The sequence below is a fragment of the Protopterus annectens genome, chromosome 10.part0 (genome assembly GCF_019279795.1).
Source record: "Protopterus annectens isolate FY-2018-M chromosome 10.part0, PAN1.0, whole genome shotgun sequence".
Taxonomy (NCBI): domain Eukaryota; kingdom Metazoa; phylum Chordata; order Ceratodontiformes; family Protopteridae; genus Protopterus; species Protopterus annectens.
This window is the reverse complement of record NC_056744.1, coordinates 1060877264-1060901262: the sequence shown is the minus strand read 5'-3', so window position 1 is coordinate 1060901262 and position 23999 is coordinate 1060877264. Positions and strand designations below refer to the sequence as shown.

At 37.1% G+C, this 23999-nt stretch overlaps 1 protein-coding gene across 1 annotated transcript in view; it reads right to left on the bottom strand.

Annotated features, from left to right (window-relative positions):
- The window catches only part of LOC122813474 (cytochrome P450 4B1-like), a 561508-nt gene that overhangs the window by 165834 nt on the left and 371675 nt on the right, over positions 1-23999 (bottom strand). Inside the window, exons 7-8 of the mRNA XM_044085809.1 lie at positions 22989-23095; positions 10609-10799 (exon numbers count right to left, since the gene is read on the bottom strand). Of these exons, the coding sequence (XP_043941744.1) occupies positions 10609-10799; positions 22989-23095 (298 nt within the window). The remainder of the gene's footprint in view (positions 1-10608; positions 10800-22988; positions 23096-23999) is intronic.

The window sequence follows — 23999 nt, the reverse complement described above, 5'->3', positions numbered from 1 at the left end:
GCTTACAGCCCACTCATTTTCCATCCTAGACTCCTTGCTGTGGGGCATAAATGATCATGATGCTCCTCATCTTCTTTCCTCTACCTTACAATCACCTCTAACATTACCAAACAAATTCCACTTTTCTGAGAACCATCCTACTCATTCTCATTTTGTGTATTTGGTCTCTACACCCTCTCCCTCCATCTTTGTTTTAAAGAACCCAGTGTGCTTTATTTACCTGTTTGTTCTCTGATTGCTAACCTGGTAAAGTGGGCTGGATGAGGGAGCCGCCTCCACCATGACCTGGACCAAAGGCAAGATCAGCACGTGTCATACAAATAATACAAATTACAAATGCAGTAGTGTATTCTACACATAACCAGAACACATTTAGGTCTTTTGTGGAATTTAAGACTGAAGCTTTATAAAGACTGACCTTTGCACTGTCTAGTATAGAGAAGGGATGCCTGCAAGTACAATAAGAAAAGAAGGAACAGCTGGCCTGTAATTTCAAATACAAATTAATCCCTGAATTGAAAGCCATTTTGCTTACATTGGCTAGATTCATGTTCTAGATGCCTGTACCTAATTTAAAAAAAGTTTAAATTTTAAGCTGAAAATAACACTTATTAGCAAAGACAAGCCTATGCTGAAGGGAAGTGAAAGTAAAAGGTAGCTCCTTTCACAATAGGTAGCCAGTTAATTTTGGAAAAGGATATGTAGCAGTGCTTCCAGTGACTTGAGAGAGAGAGAGAGAGAGAGAGAGTTCTACAAATTGCATTTAAATAACAGTATAGTTTATTTAAACTATGTTGAGAGCTCCTCACAGGTAATGAAATTTCATACTCCAGCTTAGACAGTAGGAGATTATAAATCTGTTGCATGATTGTTGAGAAGGTGGGTGGAACTATATAAAACCTTTTGGTAATTTTTGTAAGGTAATCATCACAGTAAGGTCAGTGTAGTGACTGATGAGTAAAGTTAAGGTTATCATTACAACAGCATCCCAAGGTACTTGAAATAAGAGACTGGAGTATTAGTCTAGAAAAAAGATCAATGAGTTTAAGTGGTTTGACAAATGAGAGCCTTTCCTCTGTGCCAGAAGTAGACAATGCATCCTGTAAGTATTTATGGTAAGATGATGGTTTAAAAACAAACCCATCATTTTACAGAAGCTATACTGAACAGGGGTAGCAGACAGTGAAAGTGATATTACCTTGAGTTAGGTGGGCCACATTAACTGTGTAGTGCGTAGTGTTAAACTCTGAAAGGTCCTTATACTAATTATTAATAATAAAAAAAAAGTGGAAAAGCAATAGGTCCAGGACAGACCTATGAGGGATACCTGCATTGACCATAAGCAGAATGGAGTAGGCCTGTCTGTAATAGATTTCAACAGATTTTTCTCCACAGGAGGCCTAGACATTTGCTTCTAATTTTCAGTCACTGAATCCTTAGCCTTCTGACAAAACCAATCATCTCTCACATCCCTTTATCCCTATTTCATTCTTCCTTATCATCTTGTCATCCTTTTATTTATTGCCTCTCGTTCATCCTACCTTCTTCTTCTTTTCCTTTCTCATACACTTCCTCTTTTTTCTACTCCTCTCTCTTCTGCATACCTCTCTTACCATTCCTCTGTCTTCTCATCATGGTATCCTTTCTTGCAACTATTCACACTCATCTATTCTAATGTCTTATTACCTGTCTATAAAATGATATGCTGCTATCCCTCTCATTTATCATGGCTGCATCTTATTTATAGAGCTCTGCTAAATGTTGCTGTGTCTTTCGGCTTTTCCTGGTTAGGGGTCGCCACAGCGGAACTCCGGTCCACTAATGATTGGCAGTAGATTTTTTATGTGCCGATCTGCCAGCTCTGATGCACAACCTTCAATGAAGGTACGTCCATTCACGCATGTCTCCACACAGAAGACGCTTTAGCTGAGAATCGAATAGGACAACATCTTACTGTGAGGCGACAACGCTACCGCAGCACCACCACCGCAGTCATATATAATTCCATTTTTTTTATCCATTTGTTGACATTGTAAACTGCTTGTTAAACTAGATGTTGTAGCATATTTTTGCAGCTGTAGATATATATTTGTTTTATAGCATATCCTTGTATCTGTAAATATGATGTGTTTGTTTCTTAAGTGATTCTACTTACCTGGGCTGTGCTTGTAAATGGGCCATTGAGATCAGTGCACTACCCAGTAAACAAATAGAAATAAATAAATAAAGTGATGAACTCAAAGTATAAAGCCTATTATTGTTGGAATTATACTTCCTATTATAGAAGTATAAATATCAGACTTGTTCAGCAGTTTCACAGTCTACCACTCATTAGATTCAAAGTCCTTTTGTTTTTATATCTTTTTCCCCCTCCCCACCCAGTACATTGTCTAATGGCTCCACTACCAACATCCAAATGGACCATTTGAGGTACAGACACAAGAGCTGGCCATCCCCATGCTGGCACGAGGCCTATGGCCCATTCATTCCCATACAGGAATCCCAATTAGCCCTTACGTTCCATTCCTCATCAAGTGTCAGGTGGTAAGGAGCAGGCCAGTTCACTGGTCATGAGGGGTGGGCTACTGTCTCCTCAGTGGGAGCACCATTTTACCCCTTGTGGCTCCTTAAAGCTTGATGTTATTATACACAAGGGAAAGCAATCCTTCACATGTCAGATTCCCCACTGCTTTACTGGTGCTATGCATCATAACAGCACAAGTTCCTGCTAGGTGTCACCCTTGTGGTGAGCCAAATCCATATGCCCTCTAGGATGTGTAAGCTGGCAGAAGCCACTCCCTCTCTTCCTTCCTTCTCAGCTAGCTTTAAAGGTATCCAAACTGCTACTTGTACTCAGGGCTCCTGTGGCATAGAGAGGGATTTATCCTTCCATGTCTTGGAGCTAGCATTAAATTTAATGTCTTAATATACATTTTATAAGTTACAATATAGAAGTTAATGCTAATATTTGTAATTTTTTGTTAACAACTTAAAACATCTAAGTAAATCAAGATACAAACTTTCAGCCAGAGGCATAGCTATCTCAACTACCGCCCTTTGCCGATCTCATGAACTAGTGCCCCACCCCCCTCAGCTATTCAAGAGGAGAACAAAAAAAAAGTCTTCTAACCTTCATATTACTGGCGGGAAGCTGACTGCCTTTCTACAGTAATGGCAGACAATCAAAACCCACCAAATCCACACACACACTCCAGCTATTCAAGTGAAGAGCAAAAAAGAAAAAGTTTTCAGAGTAATTTCAACCACTCTGCATCCCCTAGATCTTCAAGTAAAGAAGTGAAGAGCAAAAAAAAAAAACATCTTTGGATCTTCACATTACTGAAGGAATTCCTACCATAATGTCAGCCAGTCTCGAGCCACGAAATCCATGCCCTCCCAGATCTTTAAGTAAAAAGAAAAACATTCTAAATTCAAGTGTCTTTCTGTACTGGCATTTGTGTGCAGAAGAAAAGCCTGCCTTTTGATGGTGGCACCACCATTTTGCACCTAAGGCAACTGCCCCTTTTGCCCCACCTCTGCTACACTACTGCTGCTATCAGCAACAGTTTTGTTCATCTATTTGTACAGTTCTCTGTCCAAGTTGCTTAATTGTTAGGCTTTACAAACTTACATCAGACGACTTTGTATATGATACAGAACTTAGTCAATTGCTTGATTTGTTTTAAACGAGGCTATAATAGGACATTTGAAGTCAATAGTATTCGTAAAGTGAAAAAAAAAAAAGAAAAGGTAAATAAACAGTGTCCTTTTTTAAATGGAAGTGTAAGCTATTTACAGAAAACAGGTCTGAGTGAGTTTAAAAATCTAGAAGAAAAATGGACAGTTTTACCCTTGCTTTTCCAATTATATATAGTCTTGATGCTAGCGACAAAAAATGTTTTAAGAAATAATTGGAAAGTTATATTGAAATACCCAGATTTATTGAAAAAAGTAGGGGGGGGTGCAACCGTTATTTATTGGTAAAAGAGGGTTCAATTTGAAAGATCAGTTAGATTCCAATGTTGTTAATAGTAATAAAGCAGCTGTTACAAATATGTCTAATGGTGTGTATAAATGTTAGTTGTGTAAAACTTGTAAATACATTTTTGAGACAACATTTCTTATGTTTGAAAAATATGAAAGTACTATTTGGATTATTGACAGATATGATTGTCACACATATTTTGTATTGTGTATTGCTGTTTGTTCTTGTCAGTGACAAACTAAAACTAAAAGGCAGATCCAAAAATGTATAAAAAGACCATAAATATTATATCAAGACCAAAGACATTAACAATGAATTATACAAGCATTCATTTGCTTGTAAATCATTTAATACGTTTTTAATTTGTGCTTTGGAATGGGTTCTAGTTAGTGCCAGAGGTAGTGATGTAAAAGATACATTAGAGATTGCTGAAACTAAATGGTAGCTGAGAACCAAAGCAAATAAATATCTAGGTCTCAACAAAGCAATCGATATTAAATGTGTTTTCAGTATAATTAATGCTTAATTTTTTAATAACATATGTTGTATTTTAGGGTACATAAATGATGGCAACTTTTTCAGTACTCAGTTCTGATGAAATCTTGTTGGACAAAAGCACTAAATCTAGTTTTTGTGAACAAATCTTGTGACTCTACACCAAAGGTTGTCTTTATCTGTGTGCTTTTTAGTTGTTGAGATATTTACAGAAATAGGAAAATGATGACTTTTGCGTAATTATGTATATAATAATCATCACTTAATATATCTTTAGCTCTTCTAGACAGTAAATTATCACTATCATGTAAGCTTTAAGTTAATATCTTTTTACAGCTGTCTGTATCACAGTTCTGTACTTGTTAATGTAAATGTAAGCAAGCTAAAGTTTACACCTAGAGGAATCACAAGGATGATTATAGAAAACTGCCTGAAGTGCTAGGGCTTAACGAATTACTATAATATTTGATGCAGTTAGGGCTTAACAAATTACTATAATATTTGATGCAGTTAGGGCTTAACAAATTACTATAATATTTGATGCAGTTAGGTCTTAAAGAATTGTTATAATATTTGATGCAGTTAGGGTTTAACAAATTAGTGTAATATTTGATGCAGTTACAGCTTAACAAATTACTATAATCTTAGATGCAGTGGAGGTGTCTGATATGTAATCCAATATATTGTACTTTTAACAAGACACCATAGCTGACTATGCTTAAAACTCTTTTAAGATCAATAAAAAGAGATTTGGTCAGCAGATTGGTACCCACACTGCACTAGAGAGCTGCAAGAAGGCCTGTTAGGGTTCTATGACCTTATCTAAAGCCACGCTATATTGGAATGATTAGAGCATATTAGAGATTATTGCAATTACTTGTATATAAGCTTGTCTGAAATACTATCAGGAAATGGGAATATAGATACTGGCATTTAGCACCTCAGGAAGGGGCATCATATAGCCATTAACTAGAGAAAATTAAATATTTGTGTGGTCTGGAAATGTACAATGCTGTCTATAGAAAAGCTGCATGAAGATTATTTATTTAGCTTGCAGTTTTGTCCCTGCTGTCTGCTGACCATAATGCCCTCTCTTGGTCATTCATCACATTCATTTCCATCACTGGGAGAGAGATGACCAAGAGAGGTCATTATCCCTACAGCCACCAGGGGTGGTTCAAACTTTTTCAGTTTTTTTCTCTTTGGCACTGGCACTGCCCATACCATGCACCTGGCAAAGTTCCAGGAAGGGGCTTGCAGTGGTCTGGCCACAGAAGGCATTCTTTCACTTAAACAAGGGGTATTTCTTCCTCTGATGTGTACTGGAGTAAAATCATGGATGCTAGTTATGGCGAGACATGGGTAGTGAGAAATGACTATCAGTACGAGAGATTAAGGGGAAGGTGGTGTTCAATTCTGGTGAATTTAAGAAAAATATTGAAATTAATTTTAGACTTTGCCAGGTCACCCCAGGTGGAGCTTTCAATGAATGAGTAAGGTTAGCCTGTATATTCACCAAAACAATTAACTAGCCAAGTATCATGGTAGGATAGTCAATGGACGAAATACATGCTTCATTCAACTGCATACACTTCCTCCCATTTTCTTGCATGGAGAGAAAGACCATCCAGAGATTGTAATTGGCAGTCCTTGGACTTTTTAAAGAACTAAAAGAACTTGACTGGGCAATGATCTGTGATGGTTTTGGGAATCATCTCATCCAAAGCTGCATCTATCAGGAGAGGTACTGACTTAGCCAGGAAATGAAAAAAGTTTAAAGTACGCACAACATGAAAAATATCTCACTCCTACATCAGTGGCAGGAAAACAAGTCTTTTTTCTTTTTTTTTTTGCCTTGCCCACTCAGTTTAGGCTTAGGTCACCGAATGAGAGTAAATGTGGAACAGTAATACCAATATTTTGGCTACCTTACACTTGGGTGAGTTCAAAATAATCAATTTTCAGTTTTCTGATATGCAGTTTTCCACCTGCTGTTCTTTGTAGGGATATCCTGCCTAGGTTCCACTTCTAACCATCGAAATTTCAAAACATAGAAATTCTGATCATCAAGACCAGAACATCGAATTTTGAAACATCGAAGGTTACAAGTGTAACCAAAAAAAAAAAAAAAAAATACATTTTAATAATTGTATGCAGAGGGCTTCGCACCCCAGTGCCCCCACAACCCCCCCCCCCACTTTAATATTCCAAATCCGAGACCGCACTACAGTGGAGTAAAGGGAAATCTCCCATTTAGCGCTATATGCAGAAGCACTAAACGGGAGATTTTCCATACCCTATCTGTAGTGCCATCACACAGATAGCACATAGAAACACACAGTATGCAGGGAATATTCTCCCACCTACACTTACCTTTTTCTTCCCCTTCAGACATTCAATGTTTTCAAACTCAATGTTCTGGTTTCGATGATCTGAACTTCGATGTTTTAAACGTCCGATGGTTTGAAGGGGAACCACTGCCTATGTGGTTTCTACTTATGCAGCAATAGTGATTCAAAGCTTCTGGACTCTTCTCTTATCTCTGTAGTTGTGTAACCATGGAGAGGGAGCAATAATGCTTTTTAATATTACTTTTCACCTGCTGCAATCACTTTATTTTATCTTATTGAGGCTGCAAATAGTTTTTTTTTCTGACAATATCTATGGGTACCTATTATTTTATTTCAATGAACAAGATGCGAGGAACAAGGGAGAGAAAAGAGGATGGAATGGAGACAACACACAATTGTCATAGTATAGCCCCCTAGAATGAAAGACACTACTATGTATTTGGGTCCATAGTCACTAACTGAGAAACCAGTTCTCTGAAGTTCAACATGGAAAGTCTTTACACCAAATAGATTCATACCCTACATTCGCTATGGATTGCCAGGGTAATCACATCTGAAAGATATATACCTGTCCACAAGACAAGAGAATATGTATGCATCTAACCCATGACAGGATTCTGTTATAGCAAGGATTGTATGTGATTAGTGAGGAGCCCATTTATTACTGATTTTGTTTATAATGAGGTTAGCTATTCTGAGGTCTTTTGGTGGAAAGGATGGTGGAACAACTGCACGCTGTGGAAGGGGATAGTGTGAGCTAGAAGGAGAGTGGGGTAGAGATTACGTATTATATAAATTAGTGCCCAGTGATGTTTCAGGGTTGGGTAGTTCCAAAGTTGCCTCATTATTATTACATTTAAGATAATAATGGAGTAGTAGGTATCCTGGAAACATTTTTAGTAAGCAAAAGAAAAGGAAAGTCATATGTGTCCTGTTAAACAACAGAAGTAACCTTAGAGACATAGTGGCTGGTGAATGATGGTAGCTCATAATGCTAGTATGAAGCCTTATTCTCTAATATTTTCTTTCATTTTACTCATAACCAATTAAATCAGGTGATGCCTACCTTTAGCACAAATTCTGTGTTCTTCCATTTGTTTCCCAGTGACCATATTACTATAAATCCTTGCTGCATGAGCCAGATCCTAAACCAATCCCTGGGCCTAGTTCACCTAAGCAAGGAACATCACCTTGACAGCTTTTTCATTGAGTTACTCTCATCAAATGCCTTACTCATCTACTTAACAAACTTGTTAACTCCCACTTGTTGAGCACTGTCATAAATAAGGGAGTAACAGTTCCCTGTACAGAGATCTCTACAAAGGAATTAAACTGCTCCCCCTTCTCTGTGATACTGTTATACTTGAGTTAGCGTATATATATATATATTTAGCAGGGAATGGGGATGTAGTCTCCCACATGGGGACCACCACTGCAAAAACCTATTTTTTTCTTTTACTTTTAGGTATGTATTGATTATTCATAGTAAGTGGAGAAGTGGTATCTAAACGTATTGCCTAGTCAAAGAGTTAGTCTGGTTAACACAGTAAACTTGAAAGTGTGCTTTATAACTTTACCATCATTATTATGAACCAGATCCCACTCACTGTGCTCTACAGTCCTTCTCCTTCATGGTCCTGCTGTCTCCAAGAATCAATATCACCTCTAGAAATTCCTCCTTTTTCCCAGCATTTGATTCAGTTCCTTCCCCTTCATCTGACTTCCTCCACTGCTTGCGATACAGAGTTATGTATTCCTACATGTTCAACCATTGTGCATCTTTTTTTTCAAAGCCAAGAACTATACAAATAAAGATGTATATTATTGAGATGTATTTCTGCCAGTGTTTCACAGCACTTCTATTATGGCCTTCTTGAAAAAAAATATGACCTAAATAAAAAAATTTAAATACAAAGCAAAAATTCTGTCACCTTGTTGGAAGTGTACAATGATAAAGCCCTGACTATAACCCAAATAACCCAAGCTCGATTAGCGTCTCAGGAGTTTGATAACACAGGCAGAGGGAATGGGCACACCCAGCTTGGGGGAGGGGCATTAGTGGTTCCTGCCTAGCTTATGTCAACTGTCTAATATAAAGGCCTCATAAGAACAGAGGAGGCCCATCATGATGTAGGGAGCTGGTATTGGGAAAGACATAGGAGTGGCCTCTTAATCTGGTGGTAGTTGCCCCTGTCGATGCATGTAGGAGAGAATGCATGCATGGACAGGGCGCATAGGCAGACCTTCAAGTGAAGCAAGTGCTAATGTCATCACTAGGCCAAGGTTAGGCCAAAGATAAAAGAAAAGTTCTCATTGCCAGGAAGCCTGTCTGCAAGAACACAAAGCACCCTCAGGGCTACCCAAATGATGCCCCCCTTGGTAGAGTAATGTCTGAACTAGGGGAAACTCAGTGGTTGACAGACACTGGGGCAAAGATGAAACCTGTCACCTGCTTTTGGTACAAGTCAGGTCTGCCTCATCTCAAAGCCTTATTGTTTCTTCAAAAAAAATTATATAGTAGGAGCTACAGTCTCCCCTTATAATTTAGACATTTACGTTATTTATGTTGGTTGTCTTCAATCATTCCACCCCCCCCCTCCACCATTTCAAAGTCTTTCTTAAGGCAGCATTCTCAGAAAGGTAAAACATGTTTCAATAAGCATCAGATTAAGACCCTTTGTAGTGGCAGCATTAGGCTTGTATATCCAACACTCTTCATAGTGCAATAGATTTCCCTATTGCCACAAACTCTGTCCTGATATAACTACTGGATAGAGTCATTTTTTGCTATGCCAGGATTGTCCAGGTCATTCTCCCCAACTGTATCCTTTCCTAGATAATAATTTCTCCCAGAGTGCAGAACTCCACCACCTTGCAGTAATCTTGAAATACCACTTCTTAGAATAGTTCACCAATTTGTCTAAATCTTGCTATGGACTTTTGCAGTAGACCACTGCCCCACACAGAAATTCATTCTTTTCATAAACATACTATTTTATATTTTTAAGCTGAAAAATAAAACCTACAATTATAACTATAACCAGCTGTTGATGTAAAGCACATCCAACTGGTTTCTAACTTCATGGGATATAACTTCTGTAACAGCTATTATTTGTTTTCAACCCAGCATCTACTCTCCACCCAAATAGTCATCTGCTCTTCAGTCTTCATTCCACAGTCTGACCATTAATCATATGAAAAACAAATTAATGACTGCTTATGTCTCTGCAGACCTATTCTGATAGAACCCAGTCATCATGTTAGATCATGTGCCAGATGGTGGTAGAAAATCAGGACAATTGCAAAAAAGTCCACAAGGATACAAGAAGAACATGGAATTGCTACACAGATAACATCCAGAGTTCAGAACTGGACCTCTTACTCCAGAAATCAGAGGCAGCAAAAGCACTAACCATTGTGCTAATGTCCTCTCAGCAATGATATCAGACCGACTGTGTGCAATTCCAGGGAAATCCGCCATCCACCCCACCTTTACATTGGGGTCACAATGGAGTTCAAGTACTTTACTGCTCCTGTTATTGACGCAAACCACCAATCTGACAGCAGATGTTATTTCCTTCTCCTGTCACTCCACTCTGCTGTTCAGTGGCTTCATTACCCTGAAGGACATCATTACTTATGGATCCTATATCATTAGTTTAACGTAACTAGGAGTGCCTAAAAAGAAACAAACATGTGTACAGCTTTTTAATGAGACTTACTGATACGTTCCACAAACAGTGAAATAAATAAATGTAAAAGTTAAATAACTGTTACCAATCTAATGTGCTTCTGCCAGCAATAATCTCTTGGATTTCTTCCCTGCATTTTTTCTGGTGCTCTGGGTACTTGGCCATGCAGTATAGGATCCAGGAAATGCCACTTGCTGTGGTGTCATGTCCTTCAAACATGAATGTGTCAACCTCAGCACAGATGTCTTCATCAGAGAGTCCTTTCCCATCATCATCCTAGAGGATACATAAAATTATGTCAAATTCCTTGCTCCATTTATTCAGCTTGGCAAGTATACTGGAAACGTACAGTATCTCTCAACTTGCAGACACTGAAAAATAGGTATAAAGGCATTTGAAAAGTTGAAAAGTAGGCGCATCCATCTAAAAATCTGAGATCATGGTTAGCATAAGTTTGCATACTAAATGGCACATAACTCCTCCCACTTCCAGCAGGATTGTGATATACTACTCAGAAACACAGGTTTAAAATATAAGAGTAGCAAAAATGACACAAGTATAACTGTATTATCAAACACACAGTTGTAAAATCTGTAGATTGTAATGACTGAAATTGCAATATTCTGTCTCACAAATTCATATAATTTGGCTTCTGGATAAGTGACATATGAGTCGTTTTGTTTTAAATTATTCATGCCACCAGTATTTTGGTGATGTGTACTAAACAGTTTCAATATTGTGTATGGTGATGGATTCAGAAAATTGTGTAAAGGGGTATACCAAGCTTGAAACTGAGAACATGCCTTTAAAATTGGTACAGTTATTCAGAGAATCACGTGAAGGGGTAAATCAAATAAGAAAATAGGTACATAGCTCTAAAACAGAGTTGAGAATTATAGCTGATGGGGAACATGCCATTCCATCCTTGATTAGAGTGGGTATCTGTCAGTGGATGTCAGCTTAATCATACAGTTAAACCTTCTGTTTAGATAAGCTTTTTTTTTTTTTTTCAAAATCTCTTTATTTCAATTTTCTTTTTTCAAATAATAACAATACGGTAACTCAAAAACACAAATAAACAATACAAATACCTATCTAAAGAAAACAGACATCAATCTGTTTCCGAGAAGATTATACACACACACACATATATATATATATATATATATATATATATATATATATATATATACAATATATACACAAGAAGTCACCATATCGTCAAGTAAAGTATGAGAATTCTTATGTTCATTTGGTCTCATAAGGGATAGTTAGAATGGGGATAGTCTATATATAAAGTAAAAATAGAAATTTAACCATTTATTTGTATGTTTAGGGAAAATATCTAGTTACACATATACTAAGAAAAGGGAGAAGATGCAAGAAAGACTGGTTATACTACATTCATTTCTTATTTACAGGTTAGCTTTTCATGACAATTTGTAGGCAAATTTTATTTGTCAAGAATTATATCTAGCAAGTAACCCCAATATTTTTGGTAATAGCGTTTGTTTTTTGTTTTTGAATAAATTAATTTGTGAGACAAAATATATTTGATAGCAATATTGCTAAAATTTTCCCATGTAATTGGTGACATGACATTCCAATTCTTTGTAATGAAGAATTTAATAAGGGCACACATCGTAATAAAGACATGTTTTAATATTTTTGGGAGTTGATTGATATTAATGTACAATACAGCTGTCTCCCAAGTAAGGGTTGATTTTTCATATCCATCTTCTCTAATCTTACTCTCAAGGAACACCATAAGTTATGTATCTTAGTACAGTTCCACATGACATGTAAAATATCAGCTGTTTGATCCGGACAATGGGGACATATAGGTGAAAAGTTAGGATTGAATTTATTTAATTTAGATAAGGTATAATATAGATTGTTATTTACCATAATTTGTGTATATAAGCTTCTTGAAAGGAGTGAATTTGATTGTATTTTCAATGGCTAGTTTCTTATTTTCTTCAGTCAGTGATTGATTTTTTGTTTGCCAATAGTTTGAAAATAATAAAGAATTCTGATGTTTTGCACTCATTAAAATTTTATAAGTCCTAGAAATTGTTTTCCCTTTAATCGCAAGACTTTCAAGTATTAATTTAACTAAATCTATGTTCTGTAAGTCAGTGTGTATTTGTGAGAATTTAGCATTTATAAGATGATAAAGTTGGTTAAGGATAATACTATATTTCATAGGAAGTTTGAGTTCAAGTCTCATTTGCCCCGTGTTAGAGTCTTTCCATTGGTATATATCCCATATTATGTAGTCTTTTATCAGGGGTAGTTTGTTAGATTTACTGGTTTATTATTTATTAGTAAGTTAGGATTTAGATGTAACGGTTGTATAAGGGCAAAACCATCAGCTAATTGCAATGATTTAAATAGTTTCTGTGTTGTAAGAATCATGTTTTTAATTAGTGGGTGTAAATTCTTCGTGTATATGCTAGCCTGGTTTAAATTCAAGAATGGTAAAGATTTGATATTACAGCCAAGGGATTTCAACTGTTCATACCAGATTTTGGTCCACTGGGGTGTCCAAGTATTTATATATCAGTCATAGTTTATTATTTGTATTAGTCTGCATACAGTGATTATACTATAGTAAAACTTAAAATCAGGTAACCCCAATCCCCCCTTATCTTTGGCGAGTACAAGTTTTGCATATTTAATTCTGGTAGATTTGGGATACCATAAGAATCTTGATATAGCTTTTTCCATGGCAAGGAATAAGTTTTGGGGAATATTTGAAAAGGTAGCATTTAATTGAAAGAGTATTCTTGGTAGAAAATTCATCTTGACAACACTAGTTTTTGACAGTAGAGACATATTAATGTTCTTCCATCTATCCATATCATTTTGAATACTAGTCCATGTAGTTAGTAGGTTATTGTTTATAATATCTTTGAAGTCTGAAGTAAATATTATTCCTAGATATTTTATCTGGTAGTTTATTTTGATCTCACTCATAGGAAAGTACAATTCTCTATGCCCTATAGGATTGAGGGGAAATATGTGTGACTTGTTTAAATTTAAATTATAATTTGAAACTGCCGAGAACTCATCAATAACTTTAAGTATTTTTGGGAGGTCAGTAGTGGGGAGTTGGAAGTATATATTTAAGTCATCAGCAAAGGCCGAGTATATAAGATTTGTATTGTGGATTCTGGGAATATGATGAAAGGTTTTTTGTGAAATAAACAGGAGGGGTTCTAGATAAAGATTAAATAAGTATGGCGAAAGAGGACATCCTTGTCTTGTACCATTGGATAAGAGTATAGGGTTAGTTATAAGTTTATTTACCTGTATAGTGGTAGAAGCTTTCTGATACAGAACTTGGATCATTTTAATGAATTCTTGAGGAAAACCATATAAAGGCAGTATATTAAAGAGAAAGTGTAAGTTTACTCTATCAAAAGCTTTACTTGCATCTACTGTAAGGGCATATCTGGGGCATGTATCCCTATTAAGTAGTCTTACAATGGTATCTAAAAGGAGGGTGTTGTCACTTGTTTGCCTGTTTGTCATAAAGCCCATTTGTTGTTGGGAAATAATAGAGGGAAGTATATTCTTAAGTCTATTTGCTATAACATGGGCTAATATCTTAAGATCAGTGTTGTTTAGATAAGCTTTAAAAGAATGCTTGCTGAAAATGATGTGGCATAATGAAAACATCAGAAATATCAGGAATGGATCAAAACTGTAACTTTTTACTTCATTGTGAGTTGTAATATCCCTTTTGTACATTGTTACATTTTTCTAGTATTACATTCATCTAAGGGAACAAATGAGGTACTAGTCATTAGGGAAACGTGCAGTGTCACCCATCACAAGCATTTACAATTTTAAGTACTGGCTAGGATTAAAAAACAATATCACTACCCAGTACTAGTTGGGGAATGATGCAGCACTCAATAGTGTGACTGCAATAATCTGTGACTCAGGGACACAATAAAGCTGTAATGAGCAACATTTCAGCTGTTCATTATCATATATCTGAATAAAAACAGCATTTCTCCTACTAGCTCACACAACACACTTGCACAGGCATTCTCAGACATGTGTGCATACTTCCTACACACACGGACATGTAAAAAAACACAAACACACACATTCTGACACCCATACACACACATACACACACACACACACACACACACACACACACACACACACACACACACACACACACACACACACACGCACACACACACACACACACACACACACACACACACACACAAACACACAGTACACAAGCATGCATACGCACACACACACACACACACACACACACACACACACACACACACACACACAGACACACAAAGCAAATATCCATTCAAACAGCTGCACTCATGTTGTTACGGACATACACACATGCATACACACTCATACAAACACATACACACAGACACATACAGACAGCTGTACTCATGCCTTAAAGACATGAACAGACACATACACACATACACAAACAAATATGCCTGTGTGTACAGACAGACAGCTTCACAGTCCTCACCCGATATGGCTGTAACAGCCCAGTCTTACATTAGAAGTGAATATGTGTACAGCTGTAAAAGACAGTGCACCCTTTTTTTGTTAGCAAATAGTGTCATGAAGCTATTGTTTTAATTACTGTACCACCATTGGTCTCAACTGAATCAAGATCAAATCTCATCAGATTTAGAGCAAATCTAGAAATAATCAGAAACAATCAGGGACACTTTTTAAAATGTTAGTTCTATTAAGCTCTGATGATGACAGAATAAGAGAGTGTGAATTAACATAAATGTTCCTGAGTAAAAGAATTCTACAGCTCAAATTACTGTCATTATTTATCTAAGTATAACTTACCACCTTTCTCCAAAGATCACCAGTTTTACAAAGGATTATGAAGGAGAGCACTAAACTTTGAGTCAGAATCAGGGATGTACCTGAAAATCAGGAACAGTTGAGAGGTATGTAGTACCACACCAGTCTGATGCTGGTGAAATTCTTGGGGAGGAGCACATAGCTATTTACATTAACCATGCCCCCAGACAGCCACATTTGCAAGCAGCCTTCATCAGTGAAACCTCTGTAGCTCTGCAGGCCAGTCACTTTACAGAAGTATTGGGGTCTGTAAATCCCTTAGGCGCTGTTCACTGTGAAAACCTATGCAGAATAGGTTAGGGCACTGCATTGTGCCTTTTGAATCCCAGGTACAATTTTTCAATATCTGTACTGGGAAAGGTTTTTTGGTAGACTACGATTCTGATGGGAATAATCAGTTTGCAGCTCTTCTTCTTTGCATTCTAATAGGAATCACCAATTTGTAGCCAGGGCTGCCATCTTTTCATTCTGCCATTTCCTGACAAATAAGCCATATGCTACTAGGTAACATGAAGACAATCCTTGCATCAGTAGCCTCACTTCTTGTTCACAAGACACATCAAAATGAACCAATTTTACTACCACATACAATGGTTGTAGGGGGTGACCCTTGGTAAAACTAAGCCCTCACCCCATTGTCAATAATTTACCTGGCATACTTCATAGCCCCCCTATTATTTTCCTGTCTTAGTCTAAACACAACATCTGAATTATTGTTATTATTATTATTATTATTATTATTATTATTATTATTATTATTTTCACAGACCTTGTTTAACTGTTCAGCCTTTTCATGTATCCTTTTAGTACATCTTAACTGACAAAATCTGCACTGGAAGAATTGCAGAGGAAAGTGTTTGGTGCCACAAGTCCTGCATAAGACATGCAGTTCTGGATGTTCTGATGTGCATTTTTTTCCTCAAACATTTTGATCGAGAAATAGTCTGAGCAAGAACCATCACTAGGAAAAAAGCTCTTATTTTTTTCAAGGAAGAAGTATGTTGTGTCCAAGACTTTATTTTGAAAACTAACAAAATAATTGCAGATAAACTGGGTAGTTAACCATAAACTGAGAAGAAAAATGCTTGTGAGGACACACAAATCAAACCTGGGAATAGTGCCTGCTTTTCCACCTACAAAATAGTAACCACCTTCTCTGTACCCCTCTGGTGGTAAAATGGAATGAAAGTGAAGAAAAAAATGGCTGCAATCAAATATTTCAAGTTGCTGCTGAGATACATCTAAAAAGAATGTCTCCTGACCTCTCCCCCAAAAAGATAAACAGCTTTATATGCTTCCATTTGGACATCTTACAAGAGAAAGGGTCTTAGTACATGACAGATATGCTGATGATAACAAGTTCTACCTCTGCTTTGCACAAGAACCCATTGTAAGTGTGTATTATTTTGCTAATGACTTTGAGGCTATGCATTTCTGGTGTACTATTTAATCATTTGACACTTAATACCTTTGCAGGTGAGGCCATGGTACCACGTGCTATCTTGGGAGAACTTTCCTCACTTTCATTTCATAATTTCATTCTGTATGGTGCAGTAAGCTTGAATTTGTTGATAAGATGTATAATCTATGCTGGAGTGTAGGCTGACTGTTTGGAACCAAGTGTTTACTGTTGTGAAATCATCTCGTTTCCACATTTGAAAAATATCAAGAATCTTCTACCTCAGATTGATCTTTGGGTGGCTGTTCATGCTATGTTCTCCTCTCAGTTGGTCTACTGTAACACACTGTACCTGGGACTTCCAAACACTGAACCTAATTGTTTACAGATGGTGCAGAACTCTGCTGTCAGGCTACTAACTTGTGCAGCTTGGTACCAACATACTGCACTTGTTCTATGCTTCCTGCTTTGACTCCCAGTTGAATACAGACTTATTTACAAGGTCATAGTGCTAACATATGTGTCCATGCATGGCTTGGGTCCCTCCTATATGAAGGAGCTAATTGGGCTGCACTGCCCCATTAGGGTTTTGCCCTTACCTTCCAGGATTGGTGGTGGTTGCACAGGTACAGCTTGATGAGCTCACGACTGCTATCTCAAGTATATGATACACGAACACCAGACAGGAACATTGTCCATCACAGAAACTTAGCTAGCATTTATTCATTCATTTACATTCCAGGCTCCTTACCTGTGAAAATAACTGCTTTTTTGGCTTTTGGGTGTGTTCCTCCTTGACTGACTTCTGAAGACCACATAAAACCAATATTTTTGAAAAAGTGTTTGATGGTGTGGAATGATTTCAGTATTTTTAACTGAATTTTATCCCTCATTGCTCTTTCATTGAGTCTAATTACTAGTGCTTCTTTATTCTGTTTATGTTTTAGATGTTTTTGTGCTTTGCTTATATTCATTTTATCTGGTTATAAACCACCTTAATAAAGTTGAAGATGACATTAGTGTATGTGGCTTTATGAGATACACATTTTGCCAGGCAGATATCAGACTGGTTAGCAAAAAGAGTAATGAGCAGCAATTTGGTTGGACACATTGTACACCTATTTTGAATATTTTTTTCTCAGTGAAAATAGAAGTAGAAGGCAGCCTTACAAGTAATTTTATATCAACTAGTAAACACATACATTTAATGGAATAATAAGATGGCTTAACAGGATACAGCTCCAAGACAGGGTTGACAGTAAAGGCATAAAAAGAAAAAATAATAACAATGCAGCAATGTGGATCAGCAGACGTTAAAGGTACTGGGAAAGAGCATGAAATTGCATATTAATATCTGCCTGGAAGGATGTAACTATTTAAGCAATTGCATCTAAGCCCATAGATGGGGTTCAAGATCTTGAGAGATGGGTAGATTTTTGGTTCAAGTTATATACTGCGGAGTATTCTGCATACTTAAATGTTACAAAGATGACTACATAGTATGCAGAGGCAGATGCTGGGGGTGAGTTAGGTGAGTACAGTTGCTGATAACATGAGTACTTACAGGACAATATTAAAAAAGGAGCTCCATGGGATAATTTACAAAACTCCATACTGTAAGTCCCAATACTTCAAAAACTAAATTTCAATCAATGACAAATTCTAAAACTCAGTATGTTAAAGTGATTTTTGCAGGGGACTTTGTTCACCTACATCACTGACATGGTGAGCCGTACATCCTCACATTCCTGCTCCTTATCTTGGAGTGTTGTGGGTAGTACTGCAAGATACAATAATCTTGGAATTATTATTTATTTCCACTGTTAACACTTACATTTTCACTGTCCTGAAGATTACCATTACTGTTCCCTGACTTTCAGTGGGCACCCCACAGGGGTTTACATCATAATATTAAGTAGTAAAACATCAAATGTTTTAATATCGAACCCAAAACAGTGAATGCTGAAAATAGCAAAGCTGTAGAACATCAACTTCTTTCCTAGGGAAAGAATTTGGTGGGCTGTTTCTGCCGCTTCGCTATTTTCTCCACTGTGGTGTGAAAGTTATGGACCAGGTTAAGGTGAGTGTGAGAATGGGATAGTTAGGGACCTTAGGGTTAGGGAGCAGGTAAGGTGAGTGTGTGATAGTTAGGGGCCTTGGGGTTAGGGAGCGGGTAAGGTGAATGTGTGATAGTTAGGGGCCTTAGGGTTAGGGAGCGGGTAAGGTGAGTGTGCGATAGTTAGGGACCTTAGGGTTAGGGAGCGGGTAAGGTGAGTACAATAGTTAGGGACCTTAGGGTTAGGGAGTGGGTAAGGTGAGTGTGCGATAGTTAGGGACCTTAGGGTTAGGGAGCGGGTAAGATGAGTGTGCAATAGGTACGGACCTTAGGGTTAGGGTTTGGGTTACGGTAATTGGATAGATAGTAGTGTATGTATGGTTTAGTATAGGGTTAGGAGTAGGATTTTAAGTGTATATGTGTGGATTACCTTTTTTGGTGTGCTTGTGTTGTGTGTTTCTCGGAACAGCAAATTTTTTTCCCTGGGGAAAAAATTTGCTGTTCTGAGCTTTCGATTATATCACATTTCGAAATTCCAAGTTTGAGCTTATGGTGTTCGATGTTTTGGGATTTCGATTATGTGATATACCCCCCCCCCCAACAGACAAATTTATTCTTAATACATTGTGCGTTATTAATGAGGTACAGGCTTCCTACGAGAGTTTCTTCATGAACTGGCCATGTGCAGTATATATCAATGCTAGAAATCTACCCGGTATCCAGTACATGGCGACCTAGGTAGTTGCTTAAGGCCCAGTGCTAGGTGGGGGTCCCACCCTTCCATGCTGCATATTGCTAAATCACTATACAGGAATTGTTTTCTGAGGCTGTTACATGACTCACTAGGTTTCATGATTGTGTACAGTAGCTGCATTAAAAATCATGGTTATTCTCTATCTGTAGACTGTATATTGATGACCCTGCCATTACTTGCATTTATGCATGCAGCAACTACTCTGAATAAAACGTGTTTTTATATATGGGCAGAATATATCCTTTTTTTCATTTATAATGAAACTAATAGTTAAAAATTGACTTTTTCTTTTGCTTTGCAGAAGTATTCTTACCTATATTCTTCCTCTTCTCACAGATTTTGTTTCTGTCCATCTCCTGAGAATAGCAAAGCTGATCAGCCTCAGAGACTTAAAAACCACATAGGCATTTAACATTAATCCATTATCTGCATTAGTGTTTGTGTGATTATAAAAAAATATGCAGAAAACCTTTAAGAGTGACCCGCTGCTGCTCTCAGATAGTAGGTTTAGGACAGATGCGGAGAGAGCCATCGCAAATCCTTTTTCTGCTGCTGCTGATGATATGAGAAGACATAGCATCCGTTTATGGTATTATTTAAGAACATAAGCTGCATTGGGGGCTGGGAAAATTGTTTTATTATGGCAGCATGTAAGTTATTTATAAACTCTGTGTTTATGTGTGTGTGTGTGTGTGTGTGTGTGTGTGTGTGTGTGTGTGTGTGTGTGTGTGTGTGTGTGTGTGTATACATATACACATACTGTGTGAATGCTACACGTATGCCCTCCAACAGAGAACAAAGCTCTGACTCTAAACTGTCCCCAGGTTTGCAAAATGTCACTGATTCTGCCTAATATGTTTGCCTTCCCTCATAAAATGTTTGGTTTTTCTGGTAAATCAATGAAGACTACAGTCAGTCAATAATGCAAGTTATTACAGTTTCATAGTTCTTATTCAAAAAATGCATGTCTGTGCAACACTTATTCAGTTAGTTTATACCTACAAGTCATCACAACGCACTCCTTTAACTCTGCATTTTTAAAAGATGACTTTTAAAAAAGTGGAGTTGAAAACATTGGTCTTATTGAATCAAGACACTTTTCTGATTTTGCCTCATTTATTTGACCTGCCCCTCATTAAATTCTTACTTTTCCGGTAAATCACTGAGGATTACAGTCAGTTAATAATGATATTCTATCTAGCATCTCTTATGGTTAACAAAATGCATGTGGATGCAACACCTCTTATTCTTTTAACCTTTTTAAGTGAAAGAGTTGTTTAGCAATTAGTACTGAGAATTAAGAATCTGAGCTGTTACTGGTTCCAGTAGTCAAAAGTGCGAACTTTGATTCCCTCCAGCTCCACTTGCATACTGTGTGATTTTGAGCAAGTCACTTAACCACAGTGCTTCAAGGTTGACCTTTAAAAGGGCCAAGTTTATCCAGTGGGTTTACTGGTTAAGAAATTGATATAATAATATAAACAGTCCCTTTCTGACCTTTTGTCCCTCCAGTATTATGGCTTTGTGAAGAGTTCTAGAGCAAAGAAATTGAGACATACTTTATGCTGCATCTTGTAATATTTTGGCTTTCTGACAAATTGCTGTGGACTGCAGTTATTAAATAATGACAGACACATTAATGTTTCCATAATATGCTTGTCAGTGCAAAACTTGTTAGTCTAGCAATTTTCTAAGTATATAAAAGAAGCATTTCAAATCTGTTCTTGGTTTTGGCTTTTTATCTCTAATTCTTGAAATAAGTTGAGAGGGCAGAGAGGACTTGCAGCTAGTTGCACTCCATGGTTCTGACAGCAGTGAGCTGAGATACATTTCTGGGCCATTATTTATGTTTTCATTCATTTGACATCAAGCTGATATTTGAGGTGTACAGTCTGTGCATGTGTGTGTGTGTGTGTGTGTGTGTGTGTGTGTGTGTGTGTGTGTGTGTGTGTGTGTGTGTGTGTGTGTGTGTGTGTGTGTGTGTGTGTGTGTGTGTGTGTGTGTGTGTGCGCGCGCATATGTGTGTATTAATACCTGGATTCAAAGTAGCTATGGTGTAAAGCATGAAATCAATTGTAATAAACCAGCATATCATCATATGAACCATATTCTTAGTACAATCCTCGGTTTCTTTGTTTTGTTGACTGTTAACCATAGGTTTGTTACTTGGTTATGAATAAATTGGACAACATAAATTTTAATTTAGCTTAGTTTTTGCAAGAACTTGGGTGTGAAGTGCATAGTGGTGGACTACAAATGTGTTTGTGCATAGTGGTGGACTACAAATGTGTTTATCAGGTAATTAGTGCAGATGAGTATGGCTATGTGCTGTTAATGAGCTGCTTTCTGTATTGCATTGTTTGACCCCTTACTCTTTGCTTGTCTACTGTCTGACTCTGACCAAGTCACTTCACCAAATGGTGTTCTTGTCTGCCCATTAGTGCTTCAGTATATGTTACTTGACTATGGATTCCAGCATGTCTCTTGTAATTTAATAGCCTTTCTGAAACACTTGTATTAAATGTGAGTTTAAGGGAAGATATGTTTTACTCTTGCTCATGTTAACCCTGTTTTCAATGTGAGAAGTTTTTTTTTTTGTTTTGTTTTTTTTTAGCAAATGACTGCCAATATTTTGCTAAAAAATATGAAGTAAAAGTTTGAAATTAATTCCAAATATCTGTGATTATTGTAAAAGCAAATTAGAAAATAGTACACACACACACACACACACACACACACACACACACACACACACACACACACACACACACACACACACACACACACACACACACACACACACACACACACACACACACACACACACACACACACACACAGTGTGGTTTGATCAGTGTTTTATGTTTTTGGGGTTACTGAGGAAAGACAGCCTTGTAATGGAATATTGGTCTGGCTTGAGGGGACAGTCTATTACCCTCCCTGAGGCCTCATCTGATTATGAATTAGCACTGCCTGTATTTAGGAGAATGTGCAAAACAACAATTTATTATTTGTTCAGTTGCTGCTCATAGAAAAGCTTCTGTCTTTTAGTAACAAAAAGTGTTTAACCAGAGTGTAAAAATGAATGGGGAGCCCTGGAGTCATGACAAAAAATGTGCCTAATTTTCTGAAATGTCCAGGATTTGTTTTGTGAGCTCTTTCACTTTCTTCAGTCACTCAGGGAGAAATCCTCTGTAGTTTAAGAAATAGCTCAGAGTAGACAGACTACAATAGATAGTAAACCTTATCGTTGTGTTTATAAATATGAGCGTGCATGTTTTGTATAAGTCTGATATCACACATAAAAAGATAATGCCATTGTAATGATTGTTGTAGGTAAATACCACACAACACATATTTTGAATTACTTACTCTGGCACACAGCAGGATATCAAGAAAATCAAGGTACCGCTTCTGCTGGATTTTCTCTAATTCTTTTTCATCTTTAAGGATAGCTTTCCTCTGTTGTATAACTTTCCCTGAAATGAGATGAGAAAAATGATTCATGTTGATTTAACTGATAGGGCAAACACGCATCATTGTATATCTGCTGGATAAGATAAAAATCAACAGGAAACAGCAAGTTGAAAAGTAACATAATACCTTACATTTCAGGTCAACATGGCTTAAACCAACTAGAAGACATGTAATATGTGCATGGAAAGAAATGTTAACCTATCTGTATGTCTGAACTGACAAACCAAAGTTCAGTGAAACACAGAATATGCTTTGCACTGCAGAAGGGACATTGCTTTTCTGCATCCTTTTGCAGGAAAAGACTCCCTGTACCTTCTACTTAATGTAACAGACTCTCAGGGTGGTTGCATATGTGCAGCAATCTTATACAAACAGGACAACTGGCCATAGACAAATGAGCTGCTAAGCTATAACAAAAGAATCATTAACAAAATATGTAGGTTCCCTAAAATCAACTTTAGAAAGTTTAATTCAGTTATGTGGAGACTACAATTGTAACTGAAGAATGAATGCACCCCCCCCACACACAAATGCACACTAATAAAATACAGTTCCTCTTGTGGCCCCAGTGTTTACTAAATTGCATACTGTTTTGAAGCAAAGTTTTCACTTCAAATCAGGTTATCACTGTATCAGAAATGATGTTATTCTTGCTGTGGAATGGAAAGAAACAGATTTATTCCAGTATGAAATTACTGTGTCATTTTGTGTATAGCTTTTCTCCCCGGGCCTCTTTGTATCCCATTCAAACTTTCCTGGTAAAGAAATCCTAAATAATGTAATAAAATATCTTAAGGAAAAAGTATAACAAAACTCTAGTATGTAGGATGTAGCAAATCTGCTTTATCAGTTTCCTTTCTAAAGTTTTCTGACAGGATAACAAACATCAATGTAAACTGTTGGCTC